At 40.1% G+C, this 16,206-nt stretch overlaps 1 protein-coding gene and 1 long non-coding RNA gene across 2 annotated transcripts; one reads left to right on the forward strand and one right to left on the reverse strand.

Moving 5' to 3' along the window:
• Positions 1-10,091: 10,091 nt before the first annotated feature.
• s1pr1 (sphingosine-1-phosphate receptor 1) lies at positions 10,092-14,087 on the forward strand. The gene is made up of 2 exons (XM_047375810.1): positions 10,092-10,319; positions 11,549-14,087. The coding sequence occupies exon 2, from the start codon at positions 11,667-11,669 to the stop codon at positions 12,789-12,791; it is 1,125 nt and encodes a 374-aa protein (XP_047231766.1). The 5' UTR covers positions 10,092-10,319; positions 11,549-11,666; the 3' UTR covers positions 12,792-14,087.
• A 182-nt stretch (positions 14,088-14,269) lies between these two features.
• LOC124874460 lies at positions 14,270-15,022 on the reverse strand. The gene is made up of 2 exons (XR_007039809.1): positions 14,438-15,022; positions 14,270-14,359 (listed from the first exon to the last, which is right to left on the reverse strand). It is a non-coding gene; the product is annotated as an uncharacterized LOC124874460 (long non-coding RNA).
• Between the last annotated feature and the right edge of the window lie 1,184 nt (positions 15,023-16,206).

Here is a 16,206-nt window from a genome sequence, read left to right on the forward strand (position 1 = left end):
ATTTTGAATTAATTGAATTTTTAATGTGTTCTGATATCTAAACCATAAATTTTCTGCCTGTTCTAACCTTTTATAAAACAGATTTTCTGGTTTGCTGGGGATAATTTTATATTTGTGTTTGTTAATAAGAGTCAAGTCATTCCAGGTAACTGGCTTGGATCCTTTTTGCTGTTTCTCAAGCTGGACATTTTGACTGGATCATTTCCTGGAAGCTGAATCTTTATGCAACGAGTTAAAAAACTGTGTGAGGAGGAAGGACAGGATGAATCAGAGAGAAGTGGAGAGGGTGAGGAGGCCCTGCTCTCTTTGTAGTTCCCACAGAACCATCTCCAATTACAGGACAAAGACAACTCTTTCAGCCCCACAGCTCCAACATGGCGGCTTTGCATGTTTAATGAGCGGTCTGCTGAATGCTAAAAGGATCCCGGGGTGCTGCAGAGGCCTCAGCACCCCCCAGCCCCTTCCAGGCGCCACCTACACACCACCCTGTAACCCACTGGATTGGGCCTCTTATTTCAGAACCCACCGGTCCTGATCTGTCCCACAGCTGTACCACAACAGACAGGACCCAAAAAAAGAACTGGAGGACTGATTTTCACCAAAAATAGAGAAACGATAGACTCCACAACTGAAAGGGCTGATGATATTCACTGCAAGGTGCAAGAACCTGCAAATTATACAACAGTTTTTACTTGGTAGCTCTGATCCAGAAAGGTCCTGCAAATTAATTAAAGACCTGTAAAATAAAAGTACGTAAACATCATAGTATCAGACAAGAGGCACATGGTTGATCTTTTTAATAAACATTTTATAAATCCAGTTTATATTTCAGTAATAGAAATGTTGATCACTCCCCCTGCCCACAGCTTCATTTTACAGTTTCAGCATGTGAGGTACTGGAAGAGCTCCTTAGGTTGGACCTGCCGGGTCCGATGAGCTGGATCCTTTTCTTTTCTGGTTCATGTTTCAGACCTGGCAATGGTTGTACAGCTGCAACCCTCAAACTCCTAAATTGCATCTGGCTTCTGCTTTGGACTCCTAGTAACGTTGCGCTTTAATTTTTATTTGGCCCTGTGAATCATATTTGTCTCATTGGCTTGGCAGCATTTGGCATTTCTGGTAAATCTAATTCCTTCTTCTCCAGCTATCTCACAGAAAGAGTGCAATGAGTGAAATCAGAAAACATTTTCTCAGCCCTTCCCTGTTAATAATGGTGTTCTACAGGGATCTGTTCTTGGTCCCACCATATTTTCCATCTACATTAATGACATAGCAAATTCTGTGCATTCATCCATTCATATTTACATTGATGAGACAGTTCTCTACTCAGTTCTGGCCCCTCCCCAGATTTAGATCAGGCAAAATAAAAATTTCACTTCCTCTGTAACCCAACACTCATTCAAATGACCATCCTGCACGTTTTAGATTACAATGATGTAATTTACACAACAGCATGCAGGAGCTTACTCATAAAACTTGATGTCCTCCAACACTCTGCCATCCGGGTTGTAACAAATGCTTCCTGAAACCGGCCATCATTACACACTTGTCACAAAATCCATTGGTTGATGTTAATATGAAAAACCCTTCTTGGTCTATCCCTACCCTACCTGTGTCAACTGTTGCACTCCTGATCCTTCGGTTGACTGTATGGTTTTTCAGTTTATTTAGTCATGTCTTTCTAATTTTCCTTGGGAATTTGATTACTTAGTATAATGTTTACCTTGTTTTGTTTGTTGTTATATAATTTTTGTCAGCTAATTTTCTCAACAGGCCCTGCCTTTTGCCAGGTTGCAGTGGTAAATAAGAAATTGTTCCTGTCTGGTTAAATAGGGGTTAAATAAAAGTAAGTGGGGTTTGAACAGATTTTATTGACATGATATTGTTACAAATTGGACAGATTCGAGATGGAGACAAATATGAGGACTGGGTGGACTAATGAAATCAACAACATCCCATTTAAACACAGCAGGGCGATGCTGCTTGTTGCTGCTAAAAATTCAAAAAACCAAACTCATTTCGATAAATTTGATTCAAGGATGTGAGCACATTTAAGAAGGTTGCAGATTTATCAGGGGGAGACTAAATGCCCTTAAATCTACAAATAAAACATGCACAGTGTAAATGATTACCATACATGATAGTAATGTATACTACAATGCTTTTGACCATCTGCTGGGCTATGATGCTTAATGTCCTCAGATGCTGAGACTGAGATAGATGATAATTTAATATTTATTCTTGTATTGATCTCTTCCTTTTATTCCCACCGAACCTCCTGCTTTTAATGTTTAAAGTGGATCACACAAGCAGGATATGGCCTGAAAAACAGTCCAGCCAACTATTACACTCATGTAGGTGGTCCACGAGTTCCTTACCTCAAATTAACACACTGGCCAGCAAGGAAAGGAAAACTCTTACTGGATTTTAAACGGCACACTAAAAACTCGAATAACTAATAACTCATCCTGTATTCAGATAATTACCAATAACCAGCAAGTTTTAGGTCTATAAGTAAGAAATTGTATAAAATGCTCCATTGCTCCAACAATTGTTTGCTAATTTAGGAGCATAGCAGCAGAAGTGTGTGGTTATTTGTGCACTAATTTAAAGCTTCACATCTCAAAATTATGTCCTGTGGGTTTTAAATCCTTCGCTTGTAGAACAGATGGAGCACAAATTATTGAAGAATGAATTACATTTAAATGAAAAGTCAGAAATGGAAAAACTGTCTTGGGAAAAACTTGATACTAAGCAGAGATAATCACAATCAAGAAAAAGCCCTAAAAACCAGCAATCGTAACTAGAGAGGATGTTACGACAGCAAAGAAAATCAGAAAAGGAAACAAAACAACAGAAATACACAGAATAGGTGCTGGTCATGTTGCCTCGGAGCCATTTTGAACCTTTTCCAGTTTGGTTTTCTCCTACCAAACATGTTCAGGTTGGAAATGTTGACATCGACCACATCTTCATACGATGGTTCATTTCTTCCAGGAGGACGTTTCATAACCACTTTCACAATAATTAATATTTAATGCTATTCTGCTTAAAGTCCACTGTCAAGAAGCTCCTGCTGGTAGATAACATTATTATCATTCTTCTTATTATTATTATTAGGTCACTTAAAGTAATTGATGAGGGGTTCAAATCTTAAAAATAATGCCTGTAGGAATTGTTAAGGAAAATCTATCCCTTGTTCCTTATCTTCTAACCTGGAAGGAAGACTATTTTTAGTGAAATGATCACTGTGAGTAGAATAACAACGATAAGTGTGCATATATAATATAATGACCTTTATCTCTCCACTGGATACAGAAATACATGCAGACTCTGAACCAAAAAGGATGCCTATCTTAAAGCGGACATATCATGCTTTTAAATCCTCCCTTTTCACACTTAAATCATTCAGTTGTGGTCTATATAAAGTGGAACTGCGATGTTTTGGTCTAAATTTCTTGTTGTTGTAGCTCCACAGGCTCCTCTTTTACAAAGAGTGTTCAACTCCACCCCGTTCAACCATTTTTCTAGTTTAATAACAGAGATAAAATTATCTGGCAGCACAGAAACGAGACAAAAACGGCAAAAACAAAGCAAATCTATTGACAGAAGGAACTGCAAATAGATCTGCACGTGCTTGTCTGCAAAACTGCAAACAGCAAATCCTTCTTGATACTGACTGAGGTTGCTGAAGCACTCGTCCTTGAATTACTTCACGCAGACGAAGAGGAATTTCCCCATTGATGTGTGAACATTTCCATGAAAAACAAATGTAACCGGGCACTTTGAAGAGGATCAGATGCTGGGGGATGGTGTAAGGAGATGTGTGGGTTAATACACCCAACAACCGAACCCAACCGAACCTCTTGCAGAGTAGGCATACTTGAGCTTGGACTACAAAACCGCAGTGAGAATTGAAAATGGCAGATACGCGAAATTGATCAGCCGGAAGTCCATGACCTTGTTTAGCTGCAAATACTGTGACGTAACAGTTGTAAAAACATAACAGATGATAGAGAAAACTGATCAAACTAAAAAATATGACCCAAACAGAATATAAAGATATCTTCGCAACATCTATTGAGAATAAATTCAACTTTTCTGCACTCCTACAAACTCCTGGTACACGACAAAATGAATTTAAAGGCTAAAAAAGTGGATTTTGTATATGTTCCCTTTAACCATTCTTATATAGAGAAATAGGACTAAAACTGGGTGGAGCGGAGACCAGTTTGGAGTGGTCTGGCTCGTGTGTCTTTACCTTATTTGGTGTACTTCTTATTCTTCACAACCTTTACCCAGAGTAGACAATTAAAGCTCACCCACAAACTCTTAGATAGATAGATAGATAGATAGATAGATAGATAGATAGATAGATAGATAGATAGATAGATAGATAGATAGATAGATAGATAGATAGATAGATAGATAGATAGATAGATAGATAGATAGATAGATAGATAGATAGATAGATAGATAGATAGATAGATAGATAGATAGATAGATAGATAGATAGATAGATAGATAGATAGATAGATAGATAGATAGATAGATAAACATGGTTTCTGTTAAACTAATTTTATTGCCCTTCACACTCAGAAATCAGACTGAGAAAACAATCTTCATGCTATATTGAATGTTATAATAGACCCAGCATTAGCTTGAAAGCTTTATTATTCTAACAGACTCAACTGGCAAAACAGGGATAAAAAGGTAATAAACTACTGAATTAAATTACATGTGAGCTTTGACTGTTTGAATGATCATTAACATAATTCATGAAAATACCGAATTACAGTAGAAAGTAGACAGACACCCCTATGATTAATAAATATCCTTTGTGTTTTGGTTCTCCCTTAGTTTTGTAATTGGATCATTCTGGCTTGTTATTAATTAATTGATTTATTTTGGTTTCTGACACTCCCAGCCTTCCGTACTTGGTTTGCTCCATAGTTTCTTTCTTGTGTTCGGTTCACTGTGAAGTTGTTCTGACTCTTGTTTTAGTCTAATTCATAGTCCACAACAACAGAGAAATAAGTTCCTTTACCTCAGGCTGCAGGAATAATGTTCTTCCTGGCCTGGAGGGCGAATGCAGGACTCCTAGGAAGTCTCCATAGGTCCCTCTAGCTGCAGCACACCCACTTCATATTTCTTGGACACCATGAAAAAGACGCTCTGCCCAGTGAATGCGTTAAGAACAAGCTGCAAGAACTCTCAAACCAGGGCTGCAGAATGAAAATAGGTCTTTAGAGTTTGGCTGGGAAAATCTATTTTTCCAGTGCTCCTGTTGATTTGCCGCTCCAGTCTGTAACTATCCAGTTGTAATCTCTTTTTCAATAAGCCATCATCATGAGGTTACTGTTTTCCTGTCTGCGTTTAGGTCCTGTTCCACAAACCTTGACAGTACGAGGATCTTGTCCTTTCAGTCATGATCCATAACTCATGACCAAAGGTGATGGCTGGAATATTCTGTGGATGTCCTGGTAAATTGAAAGCTGAGCTGCAGCAGCAGATGAAGCTCATATCCATCTGTTCATTTCCAACTCCGTCCTGCAATTGTTCCTCAACAAAACATCAACATACCAGTAGTCAGATAACAGGCCAGCTGTTATTTACATACATTTAAATTCATTTTCAATAAGAACTTTTAAAATCATTTTTGTTGATTTTTACATCTTGCAGCTTCTCAACTGCAAACCCAACAACTTTTCGCTTACAAAATAGAAAATAACTAATTAAGTTTTGGTCGTTTTATCGTCTTCTTTGCGTCCCCCTGACGTTCACTGTGTTACAAATAAAAACCTCCTAAATTCAAACCTTTTAACATCGAAGAAATCTTCAGCAGTGTCACTAATCTTCACACGTTTTTGCATTATTGCAACAGCACCATGGTACATACATCTGGATGGGGTTCTCTGGGTTCTCAGGGTTCGTGCAGCATGTAAACACCCTTTTAGGTTTCTGGTTTCCTGTAAATTATAAAATAAATAAATAAATTATTAAATTCATGCAAAGCATACCTGGTTTGTTGCTTCAGTTACTCAGGAGCACCACAGTAGTGTGCAGAAAATCTTTGTCACTGTTATCTGATAGGTTGTAAACAGATCCAATCAGCTGGTCCACATCATTGCTCCTCTGTTTACTGTGACCACCAAATGTCATGAAACACCACGGTTTAAATGTTCCTGCAGAGTCTTTAACATCTCCAGAGACAAAGTAGTGATTTATAAAAACCTCTAATTATATTTAAGTTCCCTTTCTTAATGTGAGAACAGCCAGACCCACTTCCCTTACTTAACCAATGAACATATTCTTTAATTATTCATTTTTTCTAAATGTAATGGAAAGCAGTAGAATTAATTTACTTCTAGTTAGTTTTGTCTGTCATCACTGACTCATTACACAAATAAAATCTTCTTATTTACTTCTTTTGGCTGCAGAGACCATCACAGTAGAACATCTGCCTCTATTATGTTCCCAGCATGCTGCTTCATGATCCCAACCCTTACATTTGTTCAGGGTGAGCAGTAGTTTCCACCGGTACCTCCATGCTGACCATGTTTTCTTGATTTGGGAAAGGTTCTAAATGGGTTTTTCCTCCATATTTATCTGGGTTTGAGAATGGCCCAGATGGTAAACTGGCTTCTACAGCTGCTGAATCAAAATAAGACCAGAACTGACTTTGGGAACTGGAGTTCCTTGCTGGAAGTGGAAACAAGTGGCATGGTAGATGTTTAACTCTTGACTAGATGTGAAAGGCTGTCAACTTAAATTATGACCGGTTCTGGTGGGGGATGTCATGTCATGCTCACCAATTTATCAATGCCAGAGTGTTTGGTGCAGGTGCATCTAAGTTCTGGTACATATAAAACCTGATTAAAGGCTTCTCTGCAGGTCTAGGGTAGGGTTACCCTAAATAAACTTACATCTACACACAACATCTTGCAAAAATGTTTACACCTCTTGATTGTTTTTTATTCTTTTTCATGTAAACCACACGGGGTTCCGACTGGGAAGAGACCCTGATTAAGACCTAGAGCTCGCTCGACAGCCTATATATCCTGTCTGGCCTGGAAATGCCTTGGGATCCCCCTGAATGACCTGGAGGGGCTGCCAGGAAGTCTGGGTTTCCCTCCTGGACCTATTGCCCCCCTGAATACTGGGCACAACTGCAGATCTACCAAGACCTGTCCACCTAAACAAACAGGCTGAGTGAGGAGAACATTAAGCCAAGAGGCTCATGGTAAATTTGGAGGAGCTGGAAAGATCCACAACTCAGGTGTGAGTATTTGTTGAGAGGATAACTAGCAGTCAGGCACTCCACAAATCAGGTCTCTATGGAAGAGTGGCAAGAAGAAGACAACCTTTGGGGAAAGAGAACCTTAAGAAGTCATGCATTACTTCATGTTGGGCTGTCACAAAAATCCAAATACAATCCATTAAAGATGAAGGTTATAAGACACACGGACTAGCGGATCAGACATCACAATGGAGCTAAGAAGATAATTAGAGATTTTTTATTTATGTTTCTTTAAAAACACAAAATAAAAGCCAATGGAGAACTCTATGTTTCTTGTTGTGTAAAAGTGCAGTTCTTGTTTGATTTTTCTTTATTTTGAAAATCATTTGGTAGTGTTAAAAAAACTAGTAAGAACAGTGAGAAAAGGGGAAACAATGATCATCTTTTTCTACTATCTTTTATAAACATTAAGAGTCGAATCATTTAAAACTCGTTCGGAGAGGGGAGGTGGGAATGTTGGAAATATGTTTTTCACGTCCTGAAAGGTTTGGAAAGCACTGCCTTAAACTGAGCCTCAACCCTAAATGTAAGCAACATTTCAGGAATTACTTTTGTTTCTAGAAGGAATTGGGTCCAAAAGTGTTGGTCGTTTATGGATTTATGATCCCACAAATCCAGTTACACACACACACACACACACAGTGATTAATTATACTGAATGTCGGAAACCAGATTCAACTTTCCGAGTTTTTTCTTTTAAACAACAGAAACACCCGTCACCCCCTCCCCGCTCTCTCCCACCCCCTCTGCCCCGCTCTGGGGGCAGCGATGGCGAGCTGCCACATTCCTCACCGCCGGGATAACAACGAATCACATCCCAGGAAGTCAGAGAGGAAGAAGCTGGCTAATGCTTTCCTGTTAAACACTAAAACACACTCACATACACAAACAGCGAGGCACACACAATCAGCCGGTCCAAACCATAATTACAGGCTGCAGATGTTCGGCAGTTAAAGTTTCACTGCAGCAAAGAGTTACAGACCCAGGAAGAACCGGGATCTGGAGCAGAACCAGAACAGATATCTAAAAAATAAGAGCAAAGAAATGGAGAATAAGGAACAGTGAAGTGTTTTAGCCTTTAACTGAGACCAGAACCACAAGTGAAACCAGGACTTTCTTCATGTTTGATGCAGTTGGTCATTTTAGTTTTGTTCTTCGCTCTCAGTTCTTCTGCTGCCTGGGTCCCGTTTCCCTCCTCCCGTCGTCATGGTGACGCTCAGTTATGCAGGGCCTGAATACAGTCAGCAGCTTCGCGGAAAGAGGCCTTTGTTACCCACAACCCCCATCACCTCCTCCCCCCCGCCCTCTCCTCTCATCGCTTTTCTGTTCATTTCAGCTTCGTTTTCAACCAACCAGAAACTAACTCTGGACTGGTCTCAGGTCTAACACCAGTATGACCCTAATATATACTCGCAGTACCGGTCAGAGAACACATGCAGTCACAGAGCTTTGGAAAATATTTATGAATCTTCAACTTTTTTCATATTTTGTCACGTTTCAACCATAAACTTCAGTGCATTTTACTTATAGAGCATGATTATGAAGTGGAACACCCCTTTACTCTAGTTCTCCTAAATAAAATCCAGTGTAAAAGGGTCCATTAGAACCCATGCAATTATTAAACAGAGTCCAGATGGGTGTCATTTATAAATCTAGCTGTTCTTGTGAAGGCCTTTGGGGTTTTGTGGAGAGCAGCAGTGACCACACGGCATCTTTAAGACCAAGGACCACAGCAGACAGGTCAGGGAGAAAGTTATGGAGATGTTTAAAAAGCAGGGTTATGTTCTAGAATAATATCCCAAGCCTTGAACATCACCCAGAGCTCTGTTCAATCCATCATCTGGACATGGTCATTTGCAGTAATGCAACTAATGCTCCGGTCTATAAAGGTTATGAAAGAGATGAGCCAAAAAGCAAAGTTCTTGATTTTTATGAATGAGATCCTGGATACAAACAGCTGAAAGGAGCTTCCTTCGTAGGGTGGCTGGACTCAGCCTTGGAGATAGAGTAAGGAGTCCTGTCATCTAGAAGAACTTTGGAGAAGAGTCACTGCTTCTCCACATTCAAAAGGAGTCAGTTGAGGTGGTTTGGGCAACTGGATGCTTCGTGGGCGCCTCCCTTTGGAGGTTTTCCAGGCACGTTGCACTGGAAGGAGACTCTGGGACAGGCCCAGATTATCCTGGAGGAACTATATTTTACTTCAGACCTGGGAGCATCTTGGGATGCGCTAGAATGAGTGGGAGAGTGTCACTGGGGAGAGGGATGTCGGGGTTTCCTCCCAGACCCGTTACCCCGGTGACCCGGATAGGCAGAAGACAAGGGATGGATTAATAATCGCAGAGTTCCACAGGGTCCGGAACTCGAACCCCTTCTTTTTATTTAAAAAATGCCAAGGAAGGAAGGAAGGAAGGACCTTTTAGAGTGTATTAGCTTGACTGTACCTATAGTTTTCAGTGAATATATATTATATTTTCTAGAATAAAAGAAAATAGAATGGTTGGAGCGTCTTTATTCTTTCTAACATGGACCATGTATTTTAATTAAAGTTTTAAATGTATTTACTGCTGCTTTTATGCTATTGATTCTAGGCTTTTCCCTCTTCTTCTTTTTCTTCTTCTACTTTTTCTCGTTATTATTACTATTATGTTATTCTGGGAAATCACTGATTTGAAGAGCAGCAGACCCAATGAGCAGGAGGTTGGCATCATCTTCATCCTCCTCCTCCTCCTCGTCCTCGGTGTGTGTGTGTGTGTGTGTGTGTGTGTGTGTGTGTGTGTCCTCACCCTCACTCCGCTGTTTGGACTCTTTTTGCTCCGGACTCAGGCTGAAGGTAGAAAATGTGAAATAACATAAAAACAAGTTTTCCTGAGAACATTTCGATCTTCTGATCGCCGATGCGAAGCTTCTGCAGAAACCCGCTGATTTTTTGTTTTTTCTTGGGGAATAAAAAGGAAAACTGAGCTTCAGGGAGTCGCTTCATGTTCTTCTGTTTGGAGGATCCGCGTTCTGCTCCGTTCAGGTCAGTTTTACTAAATAAATCAGATTTTAATGGAGAAAATAAATCTCAGTAATGTCTGTTGTATTAAAACGCGATGAAGTCGCATCGAGAGGAAGAGCGACGTTTTATGGAAAATAAACTGAAGAGATGGATCTAGCATCTCAGGGAGCAGAACCACCTACTGAGACTTTGATAACATACGGTGATATTTTCCGGTTTAGGTTTCATAAAGTTGAATCTATATCCTGATGGTTTATGCATGACAACCGAAGTCCAGATGAAATGTTCAGGCTGTTAAAGGACAGTACTGATTATCAGTGAAAAGTTTCCACATGAGACCATTTTAATGAGCTGCTGGACAGAAATATCAAGACATTTTGGGATCAGATCTTGCAGAAATGAATTCAAACCTGCATTCAGAGGAAGTTTTAGAAGCGAAATCTGTTTACAGTTTAATGTTTTTAACAGTTTGATTATTCTTTTAGGTCTTTGATTATATGGAAGTTTTAAAATGCTAAAACAGCAAAAATAATATGAAATATGACAAACTCCCCATTTCTTTGAGAATTTGCCTCAAGGTTTAAAGTAAAATACAAAATTCGATCGTTTTTGTAAATTAAACATAATCATAAATTCGTGGATTAGATTTCTAGATGTTAATTACGTTGTTTTCCTCATGTTGATTACAACAAATAAATAAACATTTCAGAGCTGGATGAACTACTATGTTTTCCCTAAAGTTTGAACATTTTTGAGATTTCCTCTAAAATAAGAAATTCAAACTGAACGATGATTCAGCTCGGGTTAAAGGTCACCTGAAAGCGTTCAGGAATTGTTTGTTTGGGAATGTTTGCGCCGGTAATTGGATAGAGTTCAGTTTGCTAAATAATTCACTAAGGAAAGTTTTTAATGAGCTTTAATTAACTCCAGAGAATGCCGCAGCTGTTTTAGGCAATGTTTCTGTAAACTTTAACTAAAACACGCTGAGTTTTCTAACGTGACTCCAGTTATTGTAGAAATTAGAGATTTAAAGTCCAGAGCGGAGGAAACTTTTCACCATCGGGGATTAAAAACCGACCGGGACCATAAACCGATGTAGCTGAACTTGATCCTGAAAGCATTATACTGGAATAATTCCATTAAATATTTCTGGCTGAGATGAATCTGTTTGTCTTGCAAGGTGCTTTGAGATGACATAGGTTGTGAATTGGCGCTACATTCAGGAAAATTATTTTCTCTGCTCTCTGCAGGACCATGACCACCTCCAGCAGCAGGACTCTGCTCCTCCTCAAGGCGACCAAATGACATGAGGGACTGAAGTTTGAGGACATACCGCCCCCTGCTGGACTCCAGTTGCAGCTGCAGGCCATGGCTGACAACAGTTACTCCGACCTGATTGCCAAACACTACAACTACACTGGCAAGTTCCGCAAGTCGACCCAGCAGGACTCGGGTCTAAAGGCTGACTCGGTGATCTTCATCATCGTATGCTGCTTCATCATCCTGGAGAACATCCTGGTCCTGGCCACCATCTGGAGGACCAAGAAGTTCCACAAGCCCATGTACTACTTCATTGGGAACCTGGCGCTGTCCGACCTGCTGGCTGGTGTCGTCTATACCGCCAACATCCTGCTGTCTGGTGCCAACACCTACAAGTTGACCCCCACGCAGTGGTTCTTCAGGGAGGGCAGCATGTTTGTGGCGCTGGCAGCATCCGTCTTCAGCCTGTTGGCCATCGCCATCGAGCGGCACCTCACCATGCTAAAGATGAAGCTGCACAACAATGGGAACACGTTCCGAGTCTTCCTGCTGATCAGCACCGTGTGGATGATTGCAGCGGTGCTGGGCGGCCTGCCGGTGATGGGCTGGAACTGCATCCAGAGCATGGCGCAGTGCTCCACCGTCCTGCCACTTTACCACAAGACCTACATCCTGTTCTGCACCACTGTCTTCAGCATTATCCTCATGGCCATCGTGGTGCTCTATGCCCGGATCTACGCCCTGGTACGCACCCGCAGCCGCAAACTGGTCTTCCGCAAAGTCACCAATGGCAGAGGCAACACCAGCGCCAACAATAAAAGTTCAGAGAAGTCCATGGCACTGCTGAAGACTGTCATCATCGTTCTGAGCTGCTTCATCGCCTGCTGGGCGCCGCTCTTCATCCTCCTGCTCCTGGACGCGGCCTGTGAGACCCTGACCTGCCCCATCCTCTACAAGGCCGAGTGGTTTCTGGCGCTTGCTGTCCTGAACTCCGCCATGAACCCGCTCATCTATACGCTGACCAGCAACGAGATGCGCCGGGCGTTCCTCAAGACGCTGCTTTGCTGCACCACCTGGATCCGGCCGAAACCCAAATTCACAGGACCAATCATGGGAGCAGAGTTCAGCCGCAGCAAGTCCGATAATTCCTCCCACCCCAATAAGGAGGAGGGGGACTACTCACAGAAGGAGACGACGGCGATATCTTCCGGGAACGTCACCTCGTCATCCTAAACAAGGAGACGGAGAGTTTGTGATTATTCTGATGGTGCAGTCGCTGTCATCTTGAACCTTCAGCGGATCTCACTGGACTAACGGAGACTTACCCAACTGGTTAAACAGGAACCAGTGAAACCTGAGTTAGTGGGAGTCCGCACTCTGTATGTAGCTTGTAATGTCCGGCTGGTGTACCCGTAGCATCTCTGGACGTTTCTGCTCCCAGCTGTCAGAACTGGGTCAGAACAGAACTGGATTCAGCAGGATTCCCCTCAGCCTTGTTGATGAAACAAAACATTTCCCTGGGAACACAAAGTGACGGGATACTGGGAGCATTGGGAAGGTTAATAGCAGCTCTAGAAGTGGATATTCATTGAAGGCTTTTGTTTGAACCAGACTTTATACTTACCCTTCAAGAACATCTAGAACTTGTAGCACTTAAACACACTACTGTCTATTATTTAAGAGATTACTTCCTATAAAATGTCCCCCTTTAATCCAGGGTCCTAAAGGAAACCCGACTTCTGGAAACCTGGCTGTGAAATCAGAGCTCGGCTGCTTTTTCCTATTTTTGTTACATAAATCATACGATTCAACATCTAGGTTTGGACAATTATTACACCTTTCAACAGAAGAAGCTACAACTCATGTTTTTATTGCTCTTAAGTTTGAAAATGCACTTATGTCCATATAAATGTTTGATTTGTGGTAAAAAAGTGGTAAAAATATTAAAATGCAAAAGGAAAGTCAATGGAAGGAAAAAAACTTGTTTAAAACACAAGATAAATCTTTTTACTTATTGTTGACATTTTTCCACAACCTGGACTAAAGAAACAATTATTACAACATAAAAAATTTTTAATGTATAGGCGTAAATCAAATTAATTTCAACTCTTATTTGGCTGGCAAAATTTTTATTTCACATAATTTTCTAAATCTTTACATTGTTTTATCTACAATAATGAAAATAATAAATTAGATAGAAATGATTAATTATGTATTTTCATATTTTTTCATCAATTAAAACCAGGCTTCTTTACATTTGAGGGGATGCATTAAATTTACCCCCAGAAAGCAGTTTTGATAGATATAAATTCAAATTTCCATCTCAAATTTCAACCATTTGTTATTTAATATAAAGCTTTTTATTGCATTATTTGGAGCCGTTATGTTTTCCATTTGAAAGACCCAAACAGAAAACTAGTAGTTATAAGGTGTTTTGTTCTAGTAAAAAAAGCTGTTAAATATAAAACAAATTCTGTTTGTCTGTAGATTTGAGTGGGAAACCATCTGTCAAGAAACGCTTCTGATTTTGTTTAATTACTGCATGTAATTTAGGGCATTTTAATACCTTTTTATAGATTTTTAACCGTACTTTATTGGGTTAAAGATTCAGAGAGAACTCATTTAAACTAGAAATAAACTGAATCAAGAAAGAGTTGTGGTATGACAGTCAAACATGTCAAACAGAAACATGACAGTTTAAATTTATTTTGAAATCTTTAGCATAAAAGATTGTAGCAGAAATTTCAAAATTTTACCTTTTGGATTCCCAGAATACCGTCAGACAGTATGACGACCCAAACCTGGTCTCTGATGTGTGTTCTGGTGCCGGCTGAACTTTGGATTCCCAGAATACCGTCAGACAGTATGACGACCCAAACCTGGTCTCTGATGTGTGTTCTGGTGCCGGCTGAACTTTGGATTCATGATATTTCCACCTGTTACATGCATGTAAAAACTGTTTTTGTAAAAGTCGTAGAATCTGTTTATCTCAATGTGTTTCCTATGTCCAATATGTGTGTTTCTGGTGAACTCAGATTAGGTTTTATTAATTTAAAAATGACACTGAAAACCTGTTTAAAAAATAATTCTGAGCGTTCCTGTCATGGATCCAACAAAACGCCATTCTGAGCACATTAATGCCCAAAAAAAATGAAATAAAACGAGAAAATTACCCAAGAACTTGCTATTAAATTTACACTAATATTTATCCTAAAACTGCTGCTTAGGGTCTCATAAAGCATTATAAAAATGTATTCTTTGGCACAAAGGGGCTCCCATACTGCCGGGCGGTTTTCATGATTATCTCCAGCTCTGATGTTCCCCAACAGTCTGAGACAACCTCAGATGTTCCTCCTTACTTTGTTTAACTCCTGAATGTTTGTTTATTTGTTAGAACTTAATAAAGGAAGAAATAGAAACACAGTTTTTGTCGGAACATCCGTCCATCCATCCATCCATCCATCCATCCATCCATCCATCCATCCATCCATCCATCCATCCATCCATCCATCCATCCATCTATGAATCAAGGGAACAGCGCTAGGCTGGTTTAAATCTTATCTGTCTGACAGATTCCAGTTTGTTCATGTAAATGATAAATCATCTTTAAACTCCAGGGTTAATTGTGGAGTACCACAGGGTTCAGTACTTGGGCCAATTCTCTTTACTATATATATGCTTCAAATAGGTCAAATTATCAGGCAGCATAGGATACATTTTCACTGTTACGCTGATGATACTCAGCTTTACTTATCCATAAATCCTGATGAACCCAACCAGTTAGATAGACTACACGCATGTCTTGAAGATATAAAAACTTGGATGACTTTTAATTTTTTGCTTCTAAATTCAGACAAGACAGAAGTTGTCGTCTTTGGACCGGAGTCTTTAAAAAAGAAACTGCTTAGTCAATCACTTAACCTGGATGGCATTAAATTGACCTCCGATAATAAAGTAAAAAATCTTGGTGTTATTTTTGACCAGGACATGTCATTTAAATCCCATATTAAACAGGTTTCTAGGATTTCCTTCTTTCATCTCCGGAACATTGCCAAAATTAGAAATATCCTGTCCAGGAGTGACGCTGAAAAACTAGTCCATGCATTTGTTACTTCAAGGCTGGACTATTGTAATTCTTTACTATCAGGATGTCCACAAAATGCAGTTAAAAGCCTTCAGCTGATTCAAAATGCTGCAGCAAGAGTTCTGAAGAAAATTAAAAAGAGAGATCATATTTCTCCTATTTTAACTTCCCTTCATTGGCTCCCTGTTAAATCCAGAATATAATTTAAAATTCTCCTCCACACATATAAAGCCCTTAATGATCTAGCTCCATCATACATCAGAGATCTGATTGGTCCATATGTTCCTAACAGAGCACTTTGTTCTCAGACTGCAGGTTTACTGGTGGTTCCTAGAGTCTCTAGAAATAGAATGGGAGGCAGATCCTTTAGTTATCAGGCTCCTCTCCTGTGGAACCAGCTCCCAGTTTTAGTCCGTGAGGCAGACACCCTGTCTACTTTTAAGGCTAGGCTTAAAACTTTCCTTTTTGATAAAGCTTATAGTTAGAGTGGCTTAGGTTATCCTGAGCTATCTCTGTAGTTATGCTGCTATAGGCTTAGGCTGCTGGAGGACATAACGACCACTT

Source organism: Girardinichthys multiradiatus, chromosome 9, assembly GCF_021462225.1.
Source record: "Girardinichthys multiradiatus isolate DD_20200921_A chromosome 9, DD_fGirMul_XY1, whole genome shotgun sequence".
NCBI classification, from domain to species: Eukaryota; Metazoa; Chordata; class Actinopteri; order Cyprinodontiformes; family Goodeidae; genus Girardinichthys; species Girardinichthys multiradiatus.

Excerpts from the sequence above, each read along its gene's own strand:
- s1pr1 (XM_047375810.1), top strand. The coding sequence starts at position 11,667 with ATGGCTGACAACAGTTACTCCGACCTGATTGCCAAACACTACAACTAC.